The following is a 25,709-nucleotide window of genomic DNA, read 5'->3' as shown; positions in this document are numbered from 1 at the left end:
GTACTCCCGGCTCTTCTGCAACCCCGAATATAGCCAACCCCCAGCTTGGTTCGACCTGGACCCCCACCACCTTCGAAAGCACCTTTGCCACCCCCACCCAGAACCCCTGTAGTGCCGGGCATGACCAGAACATGTGGGTGTGATTCGCTAGGCTTCTCGAGCATCTCCCATACCTATCCTCTACCCCCAAAAATTTACTGAGCCGTGCTCCAGTCATATGCGCCCTGTGTAACACCTTAAATTGTATCAGGCTTAGCCTGGCACACGAGGACGATGAGTTTACCCTACGTAGGGCATCAGCCCACAGCCCCTCCTCAATCTCCTCCCCCAGTTCTTCTTCCCATTTCCCTTTCAGCTCATCGACCATGATCTCCCCCTCGTCCCTCATTTCCCTATATATGTCCGACGCCTTACCATCCCCCACCCGTGTCTCTGAGATCACTCTATCCTGCACCTCCTGCGTCGGGAGCTGCGGGAATTCCCTCACCTGTTGCCTCGCGAAAGCCCTCAGTTGCATATACCGAAATGCATTCCCTTGGGGCAGCCCATATTTTTCCGTCAGCGCTCCCAGACTCGCAAACGTCCCATCTACGAACAGATCTCTCAATTGTACTACCCCAGCTCTTTGCCATGCTCCAAATCCCCCATCCATTCTCCCCGGAACAAACCTATGGTTATTTCTTATCGGGGACCGCACCGAGGCTCCCGTCTTTCCCCTATGCCGTCTCCACTGCCCCCAAATTTTCAATGTAGCCACCACCACCGGGCTTGTGGTGTATTTCTTCGGTGAGAACAGCAACGGTGCCGTCACCATTGCTTGTCGGCTAGTCCCCCTGCAGGACGCCCTCTCCAATGTCTTCCACGCCGCTCCCTTCCCCTTCTCCCATCCACTTACACACCATTGAAATATTGGCGGCCCAGTAATAGTCGTTTAGACTCGGTAGTGCCAACCCCCCCCTGTCCCTACTACGCTGCAAAAATCCCCTCCTCACTCTCGGTGTCTTCCCGGCCCACACAAAACTCATAATACTCTTCTCGATTCTCTTGAAAAAAGCCTTCGTGACCACTACCGGGAGGCACTGAAACACAAAAAGGAATCTCGGGAGGACCACCATTTTAACCGACTGCACCCTACCTGCCAGTGACAGGGACACCATGTCCCATCTCCTAAAGTCCTCCTCCATCTGTTCCACCAACCGCGTTAAATTAAGCCTGTGTAATGTACCCCAATTCTTGGCTATCTGGATCCCCAAGTATCGGAAGTCCCTTGTTACCTTCCTCAACGGTAAATCCTCTATTTCCCTGCTCTGCTCCCCTGGATGCACCACGAACAACTCACTTTTCCCCATGTTCAATTTATACCCTGAAAAATCCCCAAACCCCCCAAGTATCCGCATTATCTCTGGCATCCCCTCCGTCGGGTCCGCCACATACAACAACAAATCATCTGCATACAGAGATACCCGGTGTTCTTCTCCTCCCCTGAGTAATCCCCTCCACTTCCTGGAACCCCTCAGTGCTATGGCCAGGGGCTCAATCGGCAGTGCAAACAATAACGGGGACAGAGGACATCCCTGCCTCGTCCCTCTATGGAGCCGAAAATCATCAGATCCCCGTCCATTCGTGACCACGCTCGCCATCGGGCCCTATACAGCAACTGTACCCATCCGATATACCCATCTCCAAAGCCAAATTTCCTCAGCACCTCCCACAAATAATCCCACTCCACTCTATCAAATGCTTTCTCGGCATCCATCGCCACCACTATCTCCGCTTCCCCCTCTGGTGGGGGCATCATCATTACCCCTAGCAGCCTCCGTATATTCGTGTTCAGCTGTCTCCCCTTCACAAACCCAGTTTGGTCCTCATGAACCACCCCCGGGACACAATCCTCTATCCTCGTTCCACATTCCACATTCAGGAGGGAAATGGGCCTATAGGACCCGCATTGCAGCGGGTCTTTTTCCTTCTTTAGGAGGAGCGATATCGTTGCCTCTGACATAGTCGGGGGCAGCTGCCCCCTTTCCCTAGCCTCATTAAAGGTTCTCATCAGTAGCTAGGCCAGCAAGTCCATATATTTCCTACAAAATTCCACTGGGAATCCGTCTGGTCCCGGGGCCTTCCCCGCCTGCATGCTCCCAATCCCTTTCACTACTTCCTCCGTCTCAATCTGTGCTCCCAGTCCCGCCCTCTCCTACTCCTCCACCTTAGGAAATTCCAGAAAGCACATCATTCTCTCCTTCCCTTCTGGGGGCTGCGCTTCATATCATCTTTCATAAAATGCCTTGAACACTCCATTCACTCTCTCCGCTCCCTGCTCCATCTCTCCCTCCTCATCTCTCACCCCCCCTATCTCGCTCGCTACTTCCCTTTTCCTCAATTGGTGGGCCAGCAACCTGCTCGCCTTCTCCCCATATTCGTACTGTACACCTGTGCCTTCCTCCATTGTGCCTCTGCATTACCCGTAGTCAACAAGTCAAATTCTACATGTAGCCTTTGCCTTTCCCTGTACAGTCCCTCCTCCGGTGCCTCCGCATATTGTCTGTCCACCCTCAAAAGTTCTTTCAACAACCGCTCCCTTTCCCTACCCTCCTGCTTTCCTTTATGTGCCCTGATAGATATCAGCTCCCCTCTAACCACTGCCTTCAACGCCTCCCAGACCACTCCCACCTGAACCTCCACATTGTCATTGAGTTCCAAGTACTTTTCAATACACCCCCTCACCCTTAAACACCCCCCCTCATCTGCCAATAATCCCATGTCCATTCTCCAGGGTGGGTGCTGTTCTTTTTCCTCCCCTATCTCCAGGTCCACCCAATGTGGAGCGTGGTCCGAAATAGCTGTAGCCGTGTACTCCGGCCCCGTCACCTTCGGGATCAGTGCCCTTCCCAAAACAAAAAAGTCTATCCGTGAATAAACTTTGTGGACATAGGAGAAAAACGAAAACTCCTTACTCCTAGGTCTACTAAATCTCCAGGGGTCTACTCCTCCCATCTGCTCCATAAAGTCCTTGAGCACCCTAGCTGCAGCCGGCCTCCTTCCGGTCCTGGACCTCGATCTGTCCAGCCCTGGGTCCAGCACCGTATTAAAATCTCCACCCATTACCAACTTTCCTGCCTCTAGGTCCGGGATGCGTCCCAACATACGCCTCATAAAATTGGCATCATCCCAGTTCGGGGCATATACGTTCACTAAAACCACCGCCTCCCCTTGCAATCTGCCACTCATCATCACGTATCTGCCCCCACTATCCGCCACTATGGTCTTTGCCTCAAACATTACCCGCTTCCCCAATAATATAGCCACCCCCCTGTTTTTTGCGTCTAGCCCCGAATGAAACACCTGCCCCACCCATCCTTTGCATAGTCTGACCTGGTCTATCAGTTTCAGATGCGTCTCCTGCAGCATAACCACATCTGCCTTAAGTTTCTTTAGGTGTGCGAGTACCCGTGCCCTCTTAATCGGCCCGTTCAGCCCTCTCACATTCCACGTGATCAGCCGGGTTGGGGGGCTCTTTACCACCCCCCCCCCCTTTGTCGACTAGCCATCTCCTTTTTCAATCCAGCTCCTCACCCGGTTCCCACGTAGCCGTATCTCCCCCCCAACGGCGCCCTCCCGCCCCGACCACCCCACCCCATACCAGCTCCCCCTTCTCCCCAGCAGCAGCAACCCAGTTAACCCCCCGCTAGATCCTTTTCTAGCGTAATTGCACCCCCCATGTTGCTCCCAGAAGTCAGCAAACTCTGGCCGACCTCGGCTTCCCCCTGTGACCTCGGCCTCCACTGTGCGAGGCCCCCTCCTTCCTGCTTCCCTGTTCCCGCCATGATTACCATAGCGTGGGAACAAAGCCCGTGTTTCCCATTTGGCCCCGCCCCCAATGGCCGGCGCCCCCAGCTCCTCATCCTCCCTCCCCCCTCCCCCACGCCATGGGGAAGAGAGAAAAGTTACAGGGTCGCAGGATTAACAACTTGGGAAATCATCTCTTCCCCCTTTTCCCCCCCCTTCACCCCATGTAATCACCCCACCACTTTGTCCCAAATGTTCTTTTTCTAGCCCGCCTATTCCAGTTTGTCCTCGACAATAAATGTCAACGCCTCTTCTGCCGTTTCAAAGTAGTGGTGTTTTCCTTGATGTGTGACCCACAGTCTTGCCGGCTGCAGCATTCCAAATTTAACCTTCCTTTTGTGCAGCACCGCCTTGGCCCGATTAAAGCTTGCCCTCCTTTTCGCCACCTCCGCACTCCAATCTTGATATACGCGGATCACCGCGTTCTCCCACCTACTGCTCCGAGTTTTCTTTGCCCATCTGAGGACCATCTCTCTGTCCTTATATCGGAGAAATCTCACCACTATGGCTCGAGGAATTTCTCCAGCCCTCGGTCTTCGCGCCATAACTCGATAAGCTCCCTCCACCTCCAACGGGCCCGTCGGGGCCTCCGATCCCATTAACGAGTGAAGCATTGTGCTCACATATGCCCCGACGTCCGCCCCTTCTGCACCTTCGGGAAGACCAAGAATCCTTAAATTCTTCCTCCTCGCATTATTCTCCAGCACCTCCAGCCTTTCCACACACCTTTTGTGTTGTGCCTCGTGCATCTCTGTCTTCACCACCAGGCCCTGTATTTCGTCCTCATTCTCAGCAGCCTTTGCCTTCACGACCCGAAGCTCCTGCTCCTGGGTCTTTTGCTCCTCCTTTAGCCCTTCAATCGCCTGTAATATCGGGGCCAACAGCTCCTTCTTCATCTCCTTTTTAAGTTCTTCCACGCAGCGCCGCAGGAACTCTTGTTGGTCAGGGCCCCATATTAAACTGCCACCTTCCGACGCCATCTTGCTTTGTGCTTGCCTTCCTTGCCGCTGCTCTAGAGGATCCACTGCAATCCGGCCACTTTCCTCTCCTTTTTCCATCCGTGTCCAGGGGGGATTCCCTTCTGGTTTACCGCACAGTGTTTTTAGCCGTTAAAATTGCCATTGGGGCTCCTATTAAGAGCCCAAAAGTCTGCTCCACCGGGAGCTGCCGAAACGTGCGACTTAGCTGGTCATCGCCGCACCCGGAAGTTCCCTTTTCGCTTTTAAATAGACAAGAACGGCCACCTAGCCAGGCAGTGGTGGAGCAGCAACCGGACACTGATGATGAGGGAGCACCATTACTCAATTTAACGCCCGTGGCCATCAGCTCAGATACTGATGCTGTGCATAATTTAGAGTAGTGTTTTCAAACCTTTTTCCCCGGGACCCACTTTCCCAACCGGCCGATCTTCGCGACCCATGCCAGCCAACCTTTCAACACAAGCCACATTCACTTACCTTAAATGTGAAAGTGGAGTCTGCTTGGTCCTCACAATCTCACTTGAATCAGATTCAAAGGACGAGAGGGCAATGCGCACATCAGGGTGCAGACTTTAGCCAGTTCCTTTGTCCCATCTTTATGAAAACGGAAAATCCAACCTTGCACATGTAGTTTGTTTTGAATGGCAATAGCAACAAAATGCTTGTTTTACTCAGCACTGGATATTCCTAAGAGATGCTACACCCGAATGCTGATAGCCTCAGGCGTATTATTCATGTGATATCACAGGTCAGGTACATAGAACATACAGTGCAGAAGGAGGCCATTTGGCCCATCGGGTCTGCACCGACCCACTTAAGCCCTCACTTCCACCCTATCCCAGTAACCCAATAACCCCTCCTAACCTTTTTGGTCACTGAGGGCAATTTATCATGGCCAATCCACCTAACCTGCATGTCTTTGGACTATGGGAGGAAAACGGAGCACCCGGAGGAAACGTACGCAGACACGGGGAGAAAGTGCAAACTCCACACAGACAGTGACCCAGTGGGTAATCGAACCTGGGACCCTAGCGCTGTGAAGCCACAGTGCTTTCCACATGTGCTACCATGCTGCCCGTATAGCAGCATAGTCTTTTAATTTGGAGTCAGCTGTAAGTTAATAACTGACTCTGGGGTCTCAACCTCAAAATTAATTTTTCATCCACCACTTCTCATAAAATCTGAAACTTCTCCTTTCAATTGCCATTGCTTCACTGCATATACCACACATGGGCTTTGCATCCTTATTTGCATTGGCACAATTGACAAAACCATACCTCAGGAAATCATCTTTAGAAACATAGGAAATAGGTGAAGGAGTACTCCATGCGGCTCCTTTCAAGCCTGCACCACCATTCAATATGATAATGGCTAATCATGCAAATTCAGTATTCTCTCCCGCTTTCTCTTCATACCTCTTGATCCCTTTAGCCGCAAGGACCACATCCAGCTCCCTCTTGAATACAAACTGGCCCCAACAGCTTTCTGTGTTAGAGAATTCCACAAATTCACAACTCTCTGAGAGAAGAAGTTCTTCCTCATCCCAGTCCTGAATGGCTTACCCCTTATTCATAGGCTGTGACTCTTAGTTCTGGATGTCGTTGACGTCAGGAACATCTAGTCCCATCAGGATTTTATATGTTTCTATGAGATCCCCTCTCATTCTTCTAAACCCCAGTGAGCACAAGCCCAGTCGATCCAATCATTCTTCATATGTCAGTCCTGCCATCCCAGGAATTAGTCTGGTGAACCTTCGCTGGACACTCTCAACAGCAAGAATGTCCTTCCTCAAACTAGGAGACCAAAACTGCACACAATACTCAAGGTGTGGCCTCACCAAGGCCCTGTATAATTGCAACAAGATATCCTTACTCCTATACTCAAATCCTCTCGCTTATGAAGGATAGCATGCCATTAACTTACCTCACTGCCTGCTGAACCTGCATGCCAACCTTCAGCGACTGTTCCACAATGACACCCAGGTCTTGTTGCACTTCCCCTTTTCCTAAACTGCCACCATTCAAATAATAATCAGCCTTCCTGTTTTTGCCACCAAAGTGGATAGCCTCACATTTACCCACATTATGTTGCATTTACCAAGTATTTGCCCATTCAGCCAACCTATCCAAGTCACCCTGCAGCCTCTCTGCATCTTCCTCACAGCACACGCTGCCACCCAGCTTAACGTTGTCTGCAAATTTGGAGATATTGCATGCAATTCCTTCGTCCAAATCATTAATGTATATTGCGAACAGCTGGGGTCCTAGCACTGAACCCTGTGGTACCCCACTAGTCACTGCCTCCCACTCTGAAAAGGACCCGTTTAGTCCCTCTGCTTCCTGTCTGCGAACCAGTTTTCTATCCATGTTACCCCCAATACCATGAGCTTTAGTTTTGTTCACTAATCTCTTGTGTGGGACCTTGTCAAAAGCCATTAGAAAGTTGAGATACACAACATCCACTGGTTCACCCTTGCCCACTCTACTGGTCACATCCTCAAGCAATTGCAAAAAGTTCTTTATACTGCTTTGTTCTCGAGTTAAGTTTCTTCTTTGTATGCTAACCAGAGGCAGTGGAGCTCTGCGGACTAACACTAGCACCGCTCGTTCCGTTCATAGAATTATAGTCATAGAATTTACAGTGCAGAAGGAGGCCATTCAGCCCATCGAGTCTGCACCGGCTCTTTGAAAGAGCACCCTACCCAAGCCCACACCTCCACCCTATCCCCATAACCCAGTAACCCCACCCAACACTAAGGGCAATTTTGAACACTAAGGGCAATTTATCATGGCCAATCCACCTAACCTGTACATCTTTGGACTGTGGGAGGAAACCGGAGCACCCGGAGGAAACCCATGCACACACTGGGAGGATGGGCAGACTCCACACAGACAGTGACCCAAGCCGGAATCGAACCTGGGACCCTGGAGCTGTGAAGCAATTGTGCTATGCACAATGCTACCGTGCTTTCCTACCCTGGACTCTCCTGGGCCGCTCTCTCCAGCAGATTATGTTGTGAGATCTTGACCAGTAGGTACACTGCCTATTTGAGTCTCTGGCTGTCTCTTACTTTTAAGAATATGATTCATCTTCACAGTCATGTTGCCATCAGCTGGATAATTGAAACATCTCTGCTCCGTGATTTGGCACCAAAAGCACATGCATGGCCGGCCTTTGACGTCAAGTGTACGTGCTGGGCACGTGATCTCTCTGCTGCCGCTTCTGGCTGGAAGACTGCATACAGCCTCATTTCATTTAAAAGGCAGCAGTGGCCACTGTTCTCAATGTAAAAGCCGGTAGAGGCTATTGGGCACTGCTCCCACGATTGGGACAAATGCGGGAATGATGCGACCGATCACTCTGCGGTCCTCCAGACAACTGCCCACAGGTCGCGACCCACACTTTGAAAAAGAGGCTAGCATAGAGGTGGGATTTGCTTGTGATGAGACAGCACATAAGTGTGGCCTGCAGTCAGGATAATTGGCAAGGACTGTGCAGCTTATAATCTAATTCAGTGTGCATATTTTCATTATTTACATAATCACTATGATGGAACTTTGGTCTGTACATTGCTTATGGGAAATTAGTAGGTTGGGGCAGTATTGTGATCTTCGGTTACCAGAAACCCTTATTTTGAACTTTTACTTAAGCTCCTTGTTGCTCTGCCATTAAATCTTAAGATTAAAATAAATCGGCGATCTTTCCAAATCTGGAATACAGTTTCTACCATTGAAAGATTTTGTGTCATTTATACTTTTAGCAAAATTTTAGCTAAACAAAACTAGCTCCCTGCATGATTTTCTTACTCTGGGGTTTGGGGCAGTGATCAGGATGGTGCACTAAGTCTGAAAGCTTTTTCAATTGGTTTATCGCAACAGACACTAAAAGTGATGAGTCTGCTGCAACAACTTATTAAAAAATGACCTAGCACCTGACATGACCTCCGAACTTCCCAAAATGCTGTACAGCCAGTTAAATATCTTGGAGGGTAGTCACTTTTATAATGTAGCAATAAATTTGCCACAGCAATGATGTTAGTTGAGGAATCAATATTGACCAGGGAGAACTGCCCTGCTCCTCTACAACATTGTGCTGTGGTTCTTTTATATCCACATGGGAAAGCACCTGGCCCCCATCTCTGAAAGCCAGCAATTCTGCGCATAGTAATGTGTCGTGTAGATAGATGTTGTACTAAAAAGTGGGACTTAAACCCACAATCTTTTGTCTTGGATGTAAGAGTACTGCCATTGAGCCAAGGTTGACATCTGATTTTTCATTGTTCTGAGTGGAGTATTAAGAATCCTGACTGTGCAGCAATTATGTAGCCAGCAGCAGCTCAAATAAAACTGTTGCATTCACTCGGGTGAGCTTCCTGTCTGCCAGTTCCACTGTTGCTTTGAGCCTTGCTTTTAATTGACGTTTTCTTATGGAGAAGAGTAAGGGTGGCCTCGGAAATATTTATCCCTCAATCAACATGACAAAAAGAGATTATCTGGTCATTATCTCATTGCTGATGTTGGGAAAATTGGTGTTTCCTACATTGCAAAAGTGACTGCACTTCAAAAGTACTTAATTAGCTGTAGATTAATGGGCCTAAATGGGGTGCTCTTTCAGAGGATCGGTGCAGACCCGATGGGCCGACGATGGGCTGAATGGCCTGCACTGTAGGGATTCTCTGATTTTAATTTGGGATGGCCTATGGTCATGAAAGGATGTATATAAATTCACATTTTTCTATTTTATGACTTAAGTGAATATTTGCTTCATCAGGCAGTTGATAAGTCGGTGCTCTGAAAGTATCACCAGATTAGATGGCATTTAATTGGAGTCTGCATTTTTCTTGCATTGTTTGGTCTTCTTAGCCAGGAAATTACTGTTAACAGTATTAGCAAATGAACAATTAATGAACTTGTAGATCATGCTTCTGTTCCTTTTTAGTGAGATCTGTCTCTCACATAAAATAAACTTAACATCCGTGTTAAAATATCAGAAAAATGTCAATATGAACATGTTAAATATCCACCCACTAATATTAACAATAGAATTTCCAGATGCTTACATTTAGTTTATTGTTCAGGCTTTACTTTTTATATGTGTTCTCAGAATGTGGTTGACACTGCCATGGTTACATTTGTTGTCCAGTCCTCGTTGCTGTGCAAGTAGATAGGGCCACCAGATATTGTGGGACAGGAATCAAACGTAACTCAGACTAGTGTTATGATTAGATGAGGATGGGTGCAAGGACTCACAATGTTTCCCCACTTCTCAGTTGATTGTAACAGGGTTTCTTTATTAAATGTATAAGAATAAAAATGCCAATTCAATATATGTATGTAACAGTTTATGTGCTGATTGCAAATAGTGTCAGACAGGTTTTCAGGAGTTTAAACACAAACCAATTTTTAATAAACATTCAGCAGCTTTCATGGTATTTCCGATGCTAGCCCACCAATGACCAAATTAACAGTAGGAAGATAAGCATTGATTATAATCAGGTACGAAAAATAGAAGGGTGAGAGCTGCCCCATTTGAAGTTACAAACAGGCGTTTTCCTTGGATATATATAATTTCAGCTCCAAGCTGTTTTTGCATGATTTCCACCTGCAATTGTCTCTCCAGCGAGCCAACCACATATCATCTTTAAGCCTTTGAAAGCCTTTGAAATCCCTGAAAGCATATCTCTTTTCTCTTCCCATATCTTTGATGAGCAAACAGTGTTCGTGTAGCCCTGTCTGCATTCTAGAATTTGGATTAATACAAACGTAGTGCTGTACACAAACATCACCGCTCTATTTCATATCACATCTCCCTGGGAATAGAACCCCTTTTACGATTTGAAGTGTTTCAGGGAACCAAAATTGATTTTTCCCTTTAGAATAAAGTATTTCATAAACATTGAGTCACAGTCTGAGTCACAGTCTAACCAGAAAGAATTATTTCCCATTGTAGTACATTGATAGGTACGACTGAATAGAGTGGTTACCAGTATGTTGCACTGTATAACTATTTTGCTCATGTCTCAGTGTACTGTTGTCATTGAGACTTGAATGAATGTCCTTTGGTCAGCTTCAGCCTCACAAATGTTCCCCTGTCATGGGTTATTCAGATGCATTGAGGAATTCAATTTAAGGTAATAAAATCATGTTTGCCATAACTGAGTTTTAACTCCTGGAATCTACCATAAGAATCAGTGGGAAATGATCGGGAAAAGTCAACAAATTTTAATGAATCATTCTTTTCACAGGAGTAATGCACAGCTGGAAGAGAATCCCGGTCAGTCTGAGTCACAATCAAATTGCAAAGGATTGTGTCGCTTTATTTTTATGGTCACCATATTCAGCTTCAATTATTATTTGAACAACCACAATAATGTTTTCAATTGTTTGAAATCAAAAACGTTTTTTGGGGCATGTTGCTGCTTGAATTAAGTTTTCCACATTGTTCATTAACAATGTATTTCTATTCCACACAGTGACATCATTTAAACTTCACCAACGCGCTAAGCATGTTTATAGCGAAGCCAGACGAGTTCTACAATTCAAGACAGTTTGTGATGAGACACCTGCCAATGCATTACAATTGTTGGGAGATCTGATGAATCAAAGCCATGCCAGCTGTAGGGATATGTATGAGTGCAGCTGTCCAGAACTTGATCAGCTGGTGGACATCTGTGTGTAAGTTTTCCAAAAAAATAAGACATGGATAATTTAGTTGTATGTTAGTTATACGTAGGAATGTTTGTGCCACATTTTCCATATAGTATAAAGGACAAAAACAGGATTTTGTTTATATCCAACAATTAACAAAACCACAAATAAAGGCTCAAGTTATCTCAGTTTGTTGAAGAAATAATTTGGGCACAAGACTCAGAACATGATCTTAGAAGGACGTCTGTTTAATGTCTGTGCAACCACCATACTTCAATTATGAAGTCAGCATTAAAGCAACTCTTGGATAAAATGACTGCTCAGGAAAAGAGAAACACTAGCAGTAACGGGTTTCTGTATTCAGGCTGTGTCTTAGTTTGCCTCGGGTAGATAAAATTTCACTAGTTATCCTAAACATTCTGAATCCATCTGCTTTATTACTGCTAGTCTAAGTGGAATACATTTGCCCAAAAATATTTAAGAAGGAAAGTATAGGGGAGTTTGTTTTGTTCAAAGCATAATCACATTTTTTCCATAATTTAAAAAAAATCCAGTTTAATCACTGACATGAAGACACTCTGTACCTCTCTACTTATAATAATCTTTTATTAGTGTCACAAGTCGGCTTACATTAACATTGCAATGAAGTTAGTTGTGTGATGTAAGTTACAGGGAAACACTAAATGCAAACCTAGGTGGCAGACCACAAGACTGTCCATTAAGGTCAGCTATTTTGGATCTACCTGTTCCTGAGGAGCTATGCTGAAAATGCATTTTGTACCAAATGCACTTTCTATGATTTCTGTTCTTGCAGAAGTGACATAGCTGAGGATTAATAACTAAATTGTAATAAATTGTGCATTGAACTTCCTGGGAACCCAATCATATTCACATTGGTGGAAAGTATCAGCGAACTAGAATTGTAATGATTGCTATATCTATTTAAATATTAAAGACTAGGGCACCACAGTGGCACAGTGGTTAACACTGCTGCCTAACGGCGCCGAGGACCCATTCGATCCCGGCACCGGATCACTGTCCATGTGGAGTTTGTACATTCTTCCTGTGTCTGCGTGGGCCCCACTCCCACAATCCAAAAATGTGCACGGTAGGTGAATTGGCCACGCTAAATTGCCCCTTAATTGGACAAAAAAATGAATTGGGAACTCTAAATTTATTTTAAAATTAATTCATTATAGACTAAATGCAAGGAAAAGAAGTAAGTTTACACAAGTAATTACTAAGAAGAGTGGTCAATTGCAAATGTCTTTTTGCCAACATTTCACAGGGTTAATTTACCTTCTCCAAAGTTTTGTTGCTGCCAAACTTGGCAGAGTCCTTTGTCAATTTAAAATAGACAGTCTGAAAACTGCTCCTCCAGCAATATCTCTCAAGTTTCTGAGGTCTCCTCTCCAGTAGTGTACATAATGCCTTTTATGTTAACGGGTTCCTTGGCTCAAATTTGCAATGATGTGAGGATCTGCAGCCACTGTTCAGTTTTTCTTTCAAGTGGGCTTTCAGACAGATCTTAATGATGCTGCCCACAACAGCCACGTGGTTACATTCAATTCTAATTCACAGATTTGTTTCTCAGATGGAGCTCACATATTGCCAATTAAATACAATTGTTACATTTGATCGTTAGGACACATTAAACAGAATTACATGAAACACAGAATTATATGAATACATTAAAATATAACTATACTCCCTAAACATGAGTTACATACCGTTAGGTCCACACTGATACAAAGTCCTTTCCTTTATAAGGTATTGACTTTCTTTTGTAAGGGTGTATGTGGAGAGGATGTTTACTCTTGTGGGAGAATCTAGAACTAGGGGGTCACTGTTTAAAAATAAGGGGTCGCCCATTTAAGAAAGAGATGAGAATGTTTTTCTCTCAGTGGGCCGAGAGTCTCTGGAACTCTCTTCCTAAGATGGTGGAAACGGGGTCTTTGAATACTTTTAAGGCAGAGCTAGATAGATTCTTGATTAACAAGGGGGTGAAGATTATCTAGGCTCAGCAGTAACATGGGGTTGTGGATAAAATCAGATCAGCCAGGGCGGCACGGTGGCATAATGGATAGCACTGCTGCCTCACGGCGCCGCGGTCCCAGGTTTGATCCCGGCCCTGGGTCATTGTCCGTGTGGAGTTTGCACATTCTCCCCGTGTCTGCGTGGGTCTCACGCCCACAACCCAAAGATGTTCAGAGTAGGTGAATTGGCCACGCTAAATTGCCCCTTAATTGGAAAAAAAAAATTGGACACTCTAAATGGTTAAAAAAAAAATCAGATCAGCTATGATCTTATCGAATGGCGGAGCAGGCTCAAGGGGCCGAGTGGCCTACTCCTGCTCCTAATTTGTATGTTCGTATGTAAAGCAACCAGACTCTATTTTCACAAACTGATCAAAAAAACAACTGGCTGATAGTTAGACTGTGGGGAACCTGGAGTGTTTCAAAATATATTGTGCATAATTATTAATTAACTTTGTTTAATAATGTAATAGAATCAATGTGTACAAAACTCAAATAGGACATATTTACAATTTGTTATTTTTATATGTTTATACGGTCTGACAATTCAGTGATATGTGTGGGGGCCATTACATCATCTTTTGACATTAAGGGCTCATAGCGGTGAATTTGAGTGTCACACAGTATATATATCAGTCAATATCAACTTAACCAAAGGACGGTTAAGTCCTAATAAACATCGTACCAGGCGTAGGGTCATTCCATCAGACAAGGGTAAGAATGTTGTCGACAGTCGTGCAATGAATACTACAGTGAATTATATCTCTATGCAGGAGCTGAGCATGGATTTTCTCCCAGCTTTTAATTCAGCCTAGGTATGCAGAAATGCTGAAGGAAATGGCATGGCATGCTTACAAACACTGGATGTCTAACATACCCAGAAAAAAAGACTGGATCAGCTCATATACCACAACCAGAATACCTGTCCATGTTACAAAAATACATCTACTCAGATGTCTGCCATTGCTTTAGTACTGCAATATTAGCCCTGAGGTAGAAAAAGGAAAACTTTAAAAATATTTTAAAATTAAAATAATTCAACTCCCCTTGGGGACTCTTATTCTTTCAATTTTCCCCCATTCTGTTTCATTTTTAACTTTTAAAATTTAATTATTTCCGTATAATCTATCCTTACTGTAGCCCATTTATTAAAAGAAAGTTCTTTATCCACCTCCTTTCTTGTTTGTCCTTGCTCCCATTTAACATCAATGTAATGGAATAATTAAAAAAAAAAGTTTTGATGGGCCGAAACAGGCTCCCAATGCTGCTTTACGGAAAATCAAAAGCAAGAAGGATTAAGATTGACATGGTTTTATAGTAAAAAATCTAATATTTTATAGTAGGTTCAGCCTGCCTGAAGCACTCCTCATGCTTCATACCAAATAAGGAATTGACCTCAGTTTTCACAGAGGCACAGTATGTGCTAATATGAACGCGCAAGAAGAGGTGGAACAATTGGATAGGATAATTGTTGATAAAAATGTAGTACTGAAAAAATTGATGGCACTCAAATTGGCAAAAGGCCCTGATGGCATGCATCCGAGAATACTCAATAGGGTCCGTGAGGAAATAGCAGAGACTACCTACAATTTTTCAAAAATCTTTGGATATGGAACTTGTATCAACATACATCTGTGTTTTAGAAGGGAGAAAGGATAAACCATGTAATTACATATTATTCACCCTAACATTGGTAGTCCCCAAGGTTCTAGAGGTCATAATATAAAGCTAATATTAGTCTAGAAGGACACAAATTAATTAAGCATGGATTTATGAAAGCCAAGTTGTTCTTTGAGGAAATAAGAGTGTGTTGATAAAGAACTGCTGTGGATGTTGCATTAGTGGATTTTCAAAAGATTCTGCAAAAGGAGACTTGTTGATAAATAAAAGCATGAGCTATTAAAGGGGCTGTGCAGTGTGGATAAGAAATTGGCTAAAAACAGGGAGCTTCACATAGTGCCCCATAGATGTTTTTAGATGGCAATGATTAAAATAGTGGTGTTCTGCAAGAGATCAGTTTTGGCACGATCTTTCTTAATATACAAAAAAATATTTGGACTAGGGTGCACCCAAAATCGACATTGGAACATGATAGAAAAACAGGGAGCATTAACTGAAGAGGATTGTAGGTGATTTTAGGAGGACATGGACAGGTTAGTAGATTGAGTAGATGTCAGCTGAAATTTAATGTGCAGGAAAATCTCTAAATTCTAAGCTGCAGCTTGAATAGAACATTTACCCAGGACATGAGATGCAGCGCAAAAGCTGAACATTTAATAGGGCTTGGCATGGGTAAGCAGTAAATATCGAACACACTGACGGACAAAGCTTTGTGCAGGCAGTCTTGGGCTATTTCTTGAACTCATGGCAGTGTCAATACTCTTAACTTTCCAGATTCCTCAAAGTGCGCTGGCTTCTCCTGTATCTTTCTGAGTCCTGAGATAGGCAGCAAAGTAGAATTGAGGCCACAATTGGATCAGCTTGAGGTGTTGAACGGCCTACTTCTCTTAATTTGTATGTTTGTGTGTTCGTATGTACTTTTTTCTGACTGACACTTTTCAGCCACTCCCTCTTCACATTAGAAAAGGCTGATATGTATCAGAGCGTGATCAACCGGCTGCGTTGCACTCGTTGCCGGTAGAATCCGGAAGCCTTTACGCCTCGTGGGGATATACAAAGTCCCGTGAGGTGCTGGAATCAGAATCCCGCCCAAAAGTAGGTTTTAAACCTATGTAGGCGTGTTTAACCGGGATCTACCGGCCTCCCGGGATCTACCAGTCTCCTCAGCGAGGCCACAGCCGGGCGCCATTCAGCATTGATCCACACAAACTTGGACTAGGCGGAACAGCACCCAGGGGTCTCCCTGGTCAAAGGAGGCCCCTGGGTGAGAGGGATAGCGCAGGGTGGCCCCTGGAACACGGGCACCTTGACACTGCCCAGCTGGCACCTTAGCAATGCCACCTTGGCACTGCCCAGGTGGCACTGCCAAGTTGGCAGCAGCACTGATTAATCTAATAAGCTGATTAATCAATATAATTGCCTAGCTTTGCAGCAGCAGCTAGGCCAGAAAGCCTAAATTTAGCTGGACTGAACTCAGCCCTCTGATTATCTGTCAAATGTGTCAGTCGCATGCAGTTTATTGGGGTCATTCTGGTTTCTAGTTGGACACTTTCTATCATCCTTCTAAATTCTAGTATAGCGGAATCTTTGCCACTGACAATCATTGCCAGTTCTTGTAAAATTGTTTATGATTTAAACAAAATTATCTCACTAGGTTTACAATGTCACTAACCAGATCATAACTTGAGGATTTTCCCCTTCCCTGACGAGGCTTTAGGGATTGAACATAGAAATAAAAAAAGGGGCAGTCACACTGATAGAGGAGCAAATATGTAGGCAAATTTCTGCCTGTAAGAACAAGAGGGCAGTAATAGTAGGAGACTTTAACTATCCCAATTTCAACTGGACATCAAATGTAAGGGGAACTCGGGGAGAGAAATTCATGCAGTGTGCCCAGGAAAATCTGTTCAACGAGAGGAGATGCAATTCTAGACCTAGTCTTGGGGAACAAAGAAGGGCAAGTGGGTGAAGTGACAGTTGGTGACCATATTGGGGATAGTGATCACAATTCAGTTCGATTCAGTTAGTATTACCATGGAAAAGGACAGAGATAAAGCATATAAGGCATAAACATTTAGAACTGGGGGAAGGTAAATTTTGTAGAAATGATAAGGGTTAGGGTTAGGCTGAGGTGGATTGGCCAACACTGCTCGAGGATAAATCTGTGGAAAATCAGTGGGAAGAACTAAAAGGAGAAATCCTAATTGTACAAAGTAGACATGTCCCCTCCAAATATAGAGTGGTGCTGCCAAATCTAGACCCCTGCGCCCGCTCCTAGTCGTCTAGAGGAATGCAGGGGAAGATCAAACAGAAAAAGAAAGTGAAGATATGCATAAAGAACTAAGCACTGCAGAGAGCCTAGACGAGTATAGGAAGTGCAGGGATGAAGTCCAAAAGGAAATAAAAAATCTAGAGAGGGCATGAAAAAAGATGAGCAAGTAAATGTTTGTGGGCGCAATTCTCCGGCCTCGTTGTGCCGATGAGATACTAGATGGGATAATCATAAAGCGAGAGGAAGTACTCGAAGGATTGAAATCCTTGAAAGTTGATAAGTCGCCAGGGCCAGATGGATTGATTCCAATGCTACTGAAGGAGGTCAGGGAGGAGATAGCAGATGCTCCGAGTATGATTTTCAAATCCTCATTAGACACAGGGGAGATGCTGGAGGACTGGAGAAATGCAAACATGGTTCCATTGCTTAAAATGGGATTGAAGGAAATGCCAAAGAATTATAGGCCAGTTAGTCTTGCGTCAGTGGTGGGCAAATTAGTAGAATCAATCTTGAGAGATATGATTAACTGTCACATAGAAAGGTATGATGGACTAATCAGGGATAGTCAACATGGATTTATTAAAGGAAGGTCTTGCCTCACAAATTTGATCGAATTCTTTGAGAAAGTGACAAGAAAGGTTGATGAGGGTAGTGCAGTGGATGTGGTGTGCAAGGATTTTAGCAAGGCGTTTAACAAAGTCCCACATGACAGATTGGTCATTGGGTCACTGCCCATGTGGAGTTTGCACATTCTCGTTGTGTCTGCATGGGTCTCACCCCCACAAACCCAATGATGCGCAGCGTAGGTAGATTGGCCATGCTAAATTGGCCCTTAATTGGAATTGGATTGAATCGAATCCGGGTCCTCAGCACTGTGAGACAACAGTGCTAACCACTGAGCCACCGTGCCGCCCTTAAAAAAAGTTGGCTTAGTAACAGGAAACAAAGGGTAATGGTTGATGGCTGCCCATAGCAATTGGATAGTTGATTCAAGCGGTGTTCCACTTGCGGCTTACAAACAAGAACTCAAGCGTGCTGAGCCAGTCAATAAAACCGTGCAGTGCTGGTCTGAGGAATCTGAGGACATCCTCCGCGACTGCTTGGAGTCTGTGGACTAGCCCATATTCAAGGCCGTGGCAGCTAACCTGGGCGAGTACGCAATCACCGTCACAGACTTCATCAGTAAGTGTGTTGAGGACTGTGTACCAAAGAAGACAATACGAGTGTTCCCCAATCGGAAACCCTGGCTCAACCAAAGGGTTCACTCCCTGCTTAAGTCCCGGATGGAGGCGTTCAAGTCTGACGACCGTGACCTATATAAGAAATCCAGGTACGTCATGCGGAAAGCCATCAGGGGTGCAAAAAGACAATACCGCATCAAACTAGATTTCCAGGCCAACGACACTAACCCACGACGTCTATGGCAGGGCCTACACTAGATCACAGGCTATAAAGCAACGCCAGGCGGAATATCTGGGGCTGGAGCATCCCTACCCGATGATCTGAACAAGTTCTATGCCTGCTTTCAGCAGTCAGCCAATGTATCAGTGCCACCCGCCCCAACAGCCTTGGACACACCCATACCCACTATTACAGCCTTAGAAGTTAGAGCTGTCTTCTTGAAAGTGAATCCGCGGAAAGCGACGGGCCCCGACAGAGTCCCTGGGCGAGCACTCAGAGCATGCACAGACCAGCTAGCGAGTGTATTCGCAGATATATTCACAACCTCACTCCTCCGCTCTGAGGTCCCCACCTCCTTCAAGAAGACCACCATAATGTCAGGACCAAAGAAGAACAAGATAGCCTGCCTCAACGACTACCTACTGGCGGCCCTGACGTCTGTTATCATGAAATGCTTTGAGCGGCTAGTCATGAGACGGATCACTGCCAGCCTCCCAGATGGCCTCAATCCACTGCAGTTTGCCTATCAACGCAACCGGTCCACGCAGATGCTATCTCCCTGGCTCCATAAACAACACTCGAACACCTCTACAACCTATGTAAGACTGCTGTTCATCGACCACAACGCCTGCTTCAACACCATTATCCCGACAAGACTAATAACCAAACTCCGCAATCTTGGAATTGACTCCTCCCTGTGCAGCTGGATCCTCGACTTCCTCACCAACAGACCGCAATCTGTCAAGATAGGCAACAGCACCTCCTCCATAATAGTCCTCAACACCGGAGCCCCGCAAGGATTTGTGCTCAGTCCTCTACTGTACTCCCTATACACACATGACTGTGTGGCAAGATTTAACTCCAACTCAATCTATAAGTTTGCGGATGATACGACTGTGATGGGCTGTATCTCAAACAACGACGAATCAGACAACAGGAGGGAGATAAATCACTTGGTTGCATGGTGTACCGAAAACAACCTTTCTCTAAATGTTGGAAAGACCAAGGACTGATCATCGACTCAGGAAGCATAGCACGACACACACTCCCGTCTGCATCAATGGCTCCGAAGTGGAGATGGTCGATAGCTTTAAGTTCCTGGGGGGTCACCATTACCAACAGTCTGTCCTGGTCTACTCATGTTGATGCAACAGTCAAGAAAACCCAACAACGTCTCTACTTCCACGGAAGCTAAAGAAATTTGGCATGTTTACATCGACACTCTCAAATTTCTGTAGATGTGCAATAGAGAGCATCCTACCCAACTGCATCACAGTCTGGTATGGCAACTGCTCAGTCCAAGATTGCAAGAAACTGCAGAGTGTGATGAACTCAGCCCAACGCATCACACAAGCTTGCCACCCCCACATTGATTCTGTATACACCTCCCGCTGCCTCAGGAAAGCAGACAATATTGTCAGAGATCCCTCCCACCCAGGCATTGCCTTCTTCCAGAACCTTCTATCAGGTGGAAGGTACAGAAGACTGAAGACCCGCACATCCAAACATAGGAACAGCTTCTTCCCCACAGTTACAAGACTCCTCAACGACTCCCCCTCAGACTGATCTGTTCCCTGTAAGAATATGATTCACAACTCCCTGTGCTGCTCTTGCTCATGTATTTGCTTTGTTTGGCCCCTTGTTCCGCACTGTAACCAATCACTGTTTGTCGATGTACCATTTGTCAATGTACTCTGCTGATTATTCTTTTGTTTACTATGTACGTACTGTGAACGTTCCCTTGGCCACAGAAAAATACTTTTCACTGTACATGTGACAATAAATCAAATCAATCCACAGGGCTCAGTGTTGTGACCCTTAATGTTTGTGTTATATATTAATGATGCAGACGTGAACGTGGGGAGGGGGGTATGATTGGGAAATTTGCAGATGACACAAAGATTGGCCGAGTGGTGGACAGTGTAGCGGATAACTATAATCCTTAAAATAATATAGATGGATTGGTGGGGTGGACGACAAAGTGTCAGATGGAATTTAACACAGAAAAGTGTGAGATCATGCATTTAGGGAGGTCAGAGAGTTGCAGGGAGTACAGAATAAATGTGAATATACTAAGAGGGTTAGAGGGGTAAATGAAGTGAGACCTTGGCATACAGGTTCACAGGTCCCTAAAGGCAGCAGTTCAGGTGGACAAAGTTGCTAAGAAAGCATATGGAATGCTCCCCTTCATTGACAGTGATATAGAATATAAAAGTAAATATTTTTTGTCTTGTGCTCTCTCTCACATGCACACACATGTGGGAAGGCCCATACACGTACGTTCTCATGTGGACACATACACAGAGACCAGTGCACACAATGGCAAACAACATGTGAAACAAAAATTACTGGGCAAATTAGTTCTTCATTCCATTTCTGAGAAGTATTCATTTTGTATCACTACATCATAGAGATTGAGAGAAAATACAGGATGTCAAAAGGAAAAAGTTCTAAAATGATGCGATTTACTCTGGGTCAGGTGTCCTGGAAACCTCTCCCATGGGCTTGAATGCCTGCGGATTAATACTTGACTCAGAATGAGGAACACTACACTTTTGAAAAGTATTCTACTTTTTTGAAGTTTTTGTTTTGGGGGCTACAAAACCTCAAACAAAGCACACCAGACACGTGATCTGACAGGGTCATTTGCTACATGATCTTGGTGAAAGACAGTTCTGTCCTTGGAAGAAAGCTGAGATGCATTATTAATGGTACAAATGTATCTAAATTATTGTGTAGCTTTGTAAGAGGCCACTGTTGGATCAATGCATCAATATTTTTGTATGTTTTTTTTTCATTTAATTTTCCAGAAATCCCCTTGGTTTCTGGAAAACTGAAAACAATTTAAAGGAATTAAAGTAATGTTCCTACCTGCTGGTGTAATTGCATTGGCATCTTGGCCAAGAATTTCCATTGCAGTGGTGGGTAGTGCCTGCACACCACTGCTGCACTCCTAACCTTGGCCAATTTCACAGGGTTCGACTAACCTAAGTATTGCAAGCAGGACTCCTGACTCTGTCATACAATCAATCTTGGGTGGGGAGGAAGGATAATTACTGACAGACCTTGGGCCAGTATGCTTTACTTAAAGTAAATCCCCCTCAATCTTGTCTTAGATGATACAGTCAATCATTTGACTTAATCATATGGCTACGGTAGCTCTTCAAATTGTAAAGAAACCCATTTGTAAGATACACACTTGCCATTGACGCTGTGCAAATTATTACAAATATGTTGGATGATGAATTCATGTCCTTAAAACATGCCCACCTAAGTTGGGGTGAAGAATTTGGGGTTGCCTGCACAGTTAGCTCCCTGTCTGATTTTGCAGCCTTGCTGTTACGTTGCATCTCTATTGGAAGAACCAACCCTGTTCCAGATGTTGTCTGCCAGTTATCCTGCCATTGACAGTAGCATTCTCTCACAGCCTGTCTTGTGAAGTGGAAAATGCCCAGGCTCACCACCATGTGTGGTTACAATTTAAGCGTTGCCAACAACCACAAATAATGAAGAAAACCAGAAGTAGAGGAAAAGGGAAAACCAAAAATGTCAGACTACCCAGTCGTGGATAAAAGAACAATAAAGCACAATGTAATTGAAAACGTGACATGGACACACAGCTTAAGTTACATCTCTTTCTCTTTGTAAAGTCAATTTGAGCAAGCCAGGTCCAAGTGAAACCCACGTTACCATTTATTGTGGAGGGGCTACATGGTGTGAGAGGAATCTAGGGTGGCACGGTGGCACAGTGATTAGCACTGCTGCCTCACAGTGCCAGTGACCTGGCTGAATTTTAGCCTTGGGTGATTGGCTGTATGGAGTTTACACTTTCTCCCCGTGTCTGCGTGGGTTTCCCCCGGGTGCTCCGGTTTCCTCCCACAGTCCAAGGATGTGCAGATTAGGTGGATTGGCCATGATGAAATTGCCCTCTGGTGTCCAAATGATGTGCAGGTTAGGTGGGGTTATGTGGATAGGGCAGGGGAGTGAGCCTAGGTAAGATGCTCCTTCAGAGGCTGGTGCCAATGGGCTGAATGGCCTCCTTCTGCACTGTAGGGATTCTATGGTAAATTCAACATAGGACTAGTTATACCAAATTATTCTACTTCAAGCCCATGTATGATTACAGTGCAGATTCATTTTCTCTATCAATTGCAGTGAAAGTTCTGCCTGAAGCATTTCAAATTCCACAAGGATGCAGGTCTGATTTTATGGCCTGTTGCTGCTATCGGTGAAGCTCATGCCACCAGTGGAGCCTTGTGAAGTGTGAGATTAATGTGCCTTAATATAACCTCCAATACGTACCCCTACTAAACCAATGAAACAAATCAAAATTTTCTACACTGGTTGTATTTTGTTAATGGAAGATCCATTTAGCGGCTGTTTGAGCCCAGTTGTTACTAGATTTCAAATTGATATAGGGCCCTTACGTTTTGTCTGGTTTTAAACACTAATCTTCAGTATTATTGTAAATCTCACAAGTGCTAGGGTGACAACAATGGGTAAGGTATTGATTGCCTGTTTACCTATATTACTGAGATTCAAATCCATCCCAGATTGATGGGATGAAACTTTTCTTGGAACTGCCAGCTGTAAGGATCATATGTGAAAAGTGTTAGGGCAGTCTTAATCGAATTTCTAGTAGGCATGGGAAGTGCAGTATGATGTGTGTTCCTGACATTGGGGTGAGAAAGAGGGAACTTTCTATCTGGTTTTGCTATGCCTTGTGGTATTATCATAACTCTTAAGAACTGCAAGGGTTAATGAAGTGTCTAGAGTAGCCACTAGAGGGAGCTACAGTTACACGTATATAAGGCAGTGATGCTAAGTCTTATGGGAGAGTGCGTGCAGGAGTTAGCTAGAGAGAGTCATAAGTACAAATAGTGTGAGTGAGAGCAGATCATAGTTTATATCAGTATTAAGATTAACTGTAGATGAGTATAGTTTAAATGTTCATAATCAACTGTGAATTCTTTAGGAGTATGTGTCGAATCCAAATTAGTAGTGTTAATAAATTTATAACTTTGTTTAAGTTCAAGCTATTTTGTGGTCTTTGTGAACAACACTACGCCAACCATCCTGAATTTAGCAACACAAAGAACACCACGTGCCTGACCTGAGAAAAGTTCCATTCTAATATATTCCATTCTGTTGAGCACAGAGATTTAAGGAGGGGGAAAGAAAAGATACATGTCATGTGAAACCAGCATTTTTATGGTGTACAGTAAAGTGACTGCAATAGACACAAACTTCTTACGCATTAAGAATCCAAATTACAGTTAATTTTTTTAGATAATTGTAATATGAGAAGTGAATGTTCATTGACTGATGGCATTTACATTAATTGATCTTTTTTTCAGGCAATCTGGTGCTGTTGGCTCACGGCTAACTGGTGCTGGATGGGGAGGCTGCGCAGTATCAATGGTGCCCACCAGCAAGTTGGATAGCTTCCTGTCAAAGGTGCAAGAAGTCTATTACAGAGCTGATATTCAAAGAGCAGCTTTACAGACACACAGCCTGTTTGCCACCCAACCTGGAGCAGGAGCTACAGTTTATCATGAGGCTTAAATAAGGTGCAAGACCTGTGAGAATTAGGTGGTCTTTTATCCAAAATAAACTAGTAAGCTGATCCACTTATCACGTGTTGCTTTGTGTAGTTAAGATGCATTTGTTCAAATGAAATATTTATAGTTTTGCAAGAAACTTGAGCTCATCACAAACCATTGTTTCTTCACAAGCCTTCTTTTAATTTGTGCTGAGACCATTACTGACAATGCTCCTTTTATGATAAAAGATGTAATTGTAACTCTTAATGTTTTACTAAAAACTAGCTATACCCAAAATGAATCATCATCTGAAAATTCCATGTCACATACAATGGCATCTGAGTCTGATTCTGTTTCTACTTCTTTCCCTGCATCTTGCTCTGTTTCTATCACACCCCCTTTCTCTGCTTCTTTCTCTGCTTCTGTCTCTGCTTCTGTCTCTGCTTCTGTCTCTGCTTCTGTCTCTGCTTCTGTCTCTGCTTCTGTCTCTGCTTCTGTCTCTGCTTCTGTCTCTGCTCCTGTCTCTGCTCCTGTCTCTGCTCCTGTCTCTGCTCCTGTCTCCGCTCCTGTCTCCGCTCCTGTCTCCGCTCCCGACTCCGCTCCCGACTCCGCTCTCGACTCTGCTCCTGTCTCTGCTCCAATCTTTACTTCTTTCTTTCCTTCTGTCTCTGCCGATTCTTTCTCTGCTCCAAGATCTGCTTCCATCTCTTTTTCCATCTCCGCTTCCACCTCTTTTTCCATCTCCGCTTCCACCTCTTTTTCCATCTCCGCTTCCACCTCTTTTTCCATCTCCGCTTCCACCTCTTTTTCTGTCTCTGCTTCTGTTTCTGCTTCTATTTGAGGTTTCTCATCAAATTCAGTTGTAATGTTCTAAAGGAGATGAAGATAATAATCTTTATTAGTGTCACAAATAGGCTTACATTAACACTGCAGGTTACTGTGAAAATCCCATGGTGAAAAAATAAAATTCATGTTGCTGTTAAACTTGTGTACTATGCCAGATATTTTTAACATTGCACCTTCAGACTAGAATGTTTTGTTCGATAACATTTTTCTACCCTACATTAGGAAACAGATGTGAACAGAACAGAAAGGTGATCTAAGTAGATTGTCCACTAGGAAGACTCCATTATCATTGAAGTCCAGCTAGCGTGCATTAAAAATGTGCAAGATGGTGTTTCAACCAAGTGGTTAATTAGTGCACATCATGAATGAAATGAAAATCGCTTATTGTCACAAGTAGGCTTCAAATGAAGTTACTGTGAAAAGCCCCTAGTCACCACGTTCCGGCGCCTGTTCGGGGAGGCTGTGATGGGAAGGTTGAATGGGTAGTTTGAGGTTGATAGATAAATGCAGAGCCAGAA

The 25,709-nt window shown here is 44.6% G+C and overlaps 1 protein-coding gene across 3 annotated transcripts in view; it reads left to right on the top strand.

Annotated features, from left to right (window-relative positions):
- galk2 (galactokinase 2) overlaps positions 1-25,329 on the top strand; it is a 206,237-nt gene extending 180,908 nt beyond the window's left edge. For all 3 annotated transcript variants that reach the window (XM_072470681.1, XM_072470683.1, XM_072470682.1), the window contains 2 exons: positions 11,299-11,500; positions 24,160-25,329. In XM_072470681.1, coding sequence (XP_072326782.1) covers positions 11,299-11,500; positions 24,160-24,367 — 410 coding nt within the window. In that variant the 3' untranslated portion in view covers positions 24,368-25,329. The remainder of the gene's footprint in view (positions 1-11,298; positions 11,501-24,159) is intronic.
- Positions 25,330-25,709: the final 380 nt, after the last annotated feature.

Source organism: Scyliorhinus torazame, chromosome 12, assembly GCF_047496885.1.
Source record: "Scyliorhinus torazame isolate Kashiwa2021f chromosome 12, sScyTor2.1, whole genome shotgun sequence".
NCBI lineage: Eukaryota > Metazoa > Chordata > Chondrichthyes > Carcharhiniformes > Scyliorhinidae > Scyliorhinus > Scyliorhinus torazame.
Note: the sequence above shows the minus strand (reverse complement) of the source record. Positions and strands in the feature narration are given on the sequence as shown.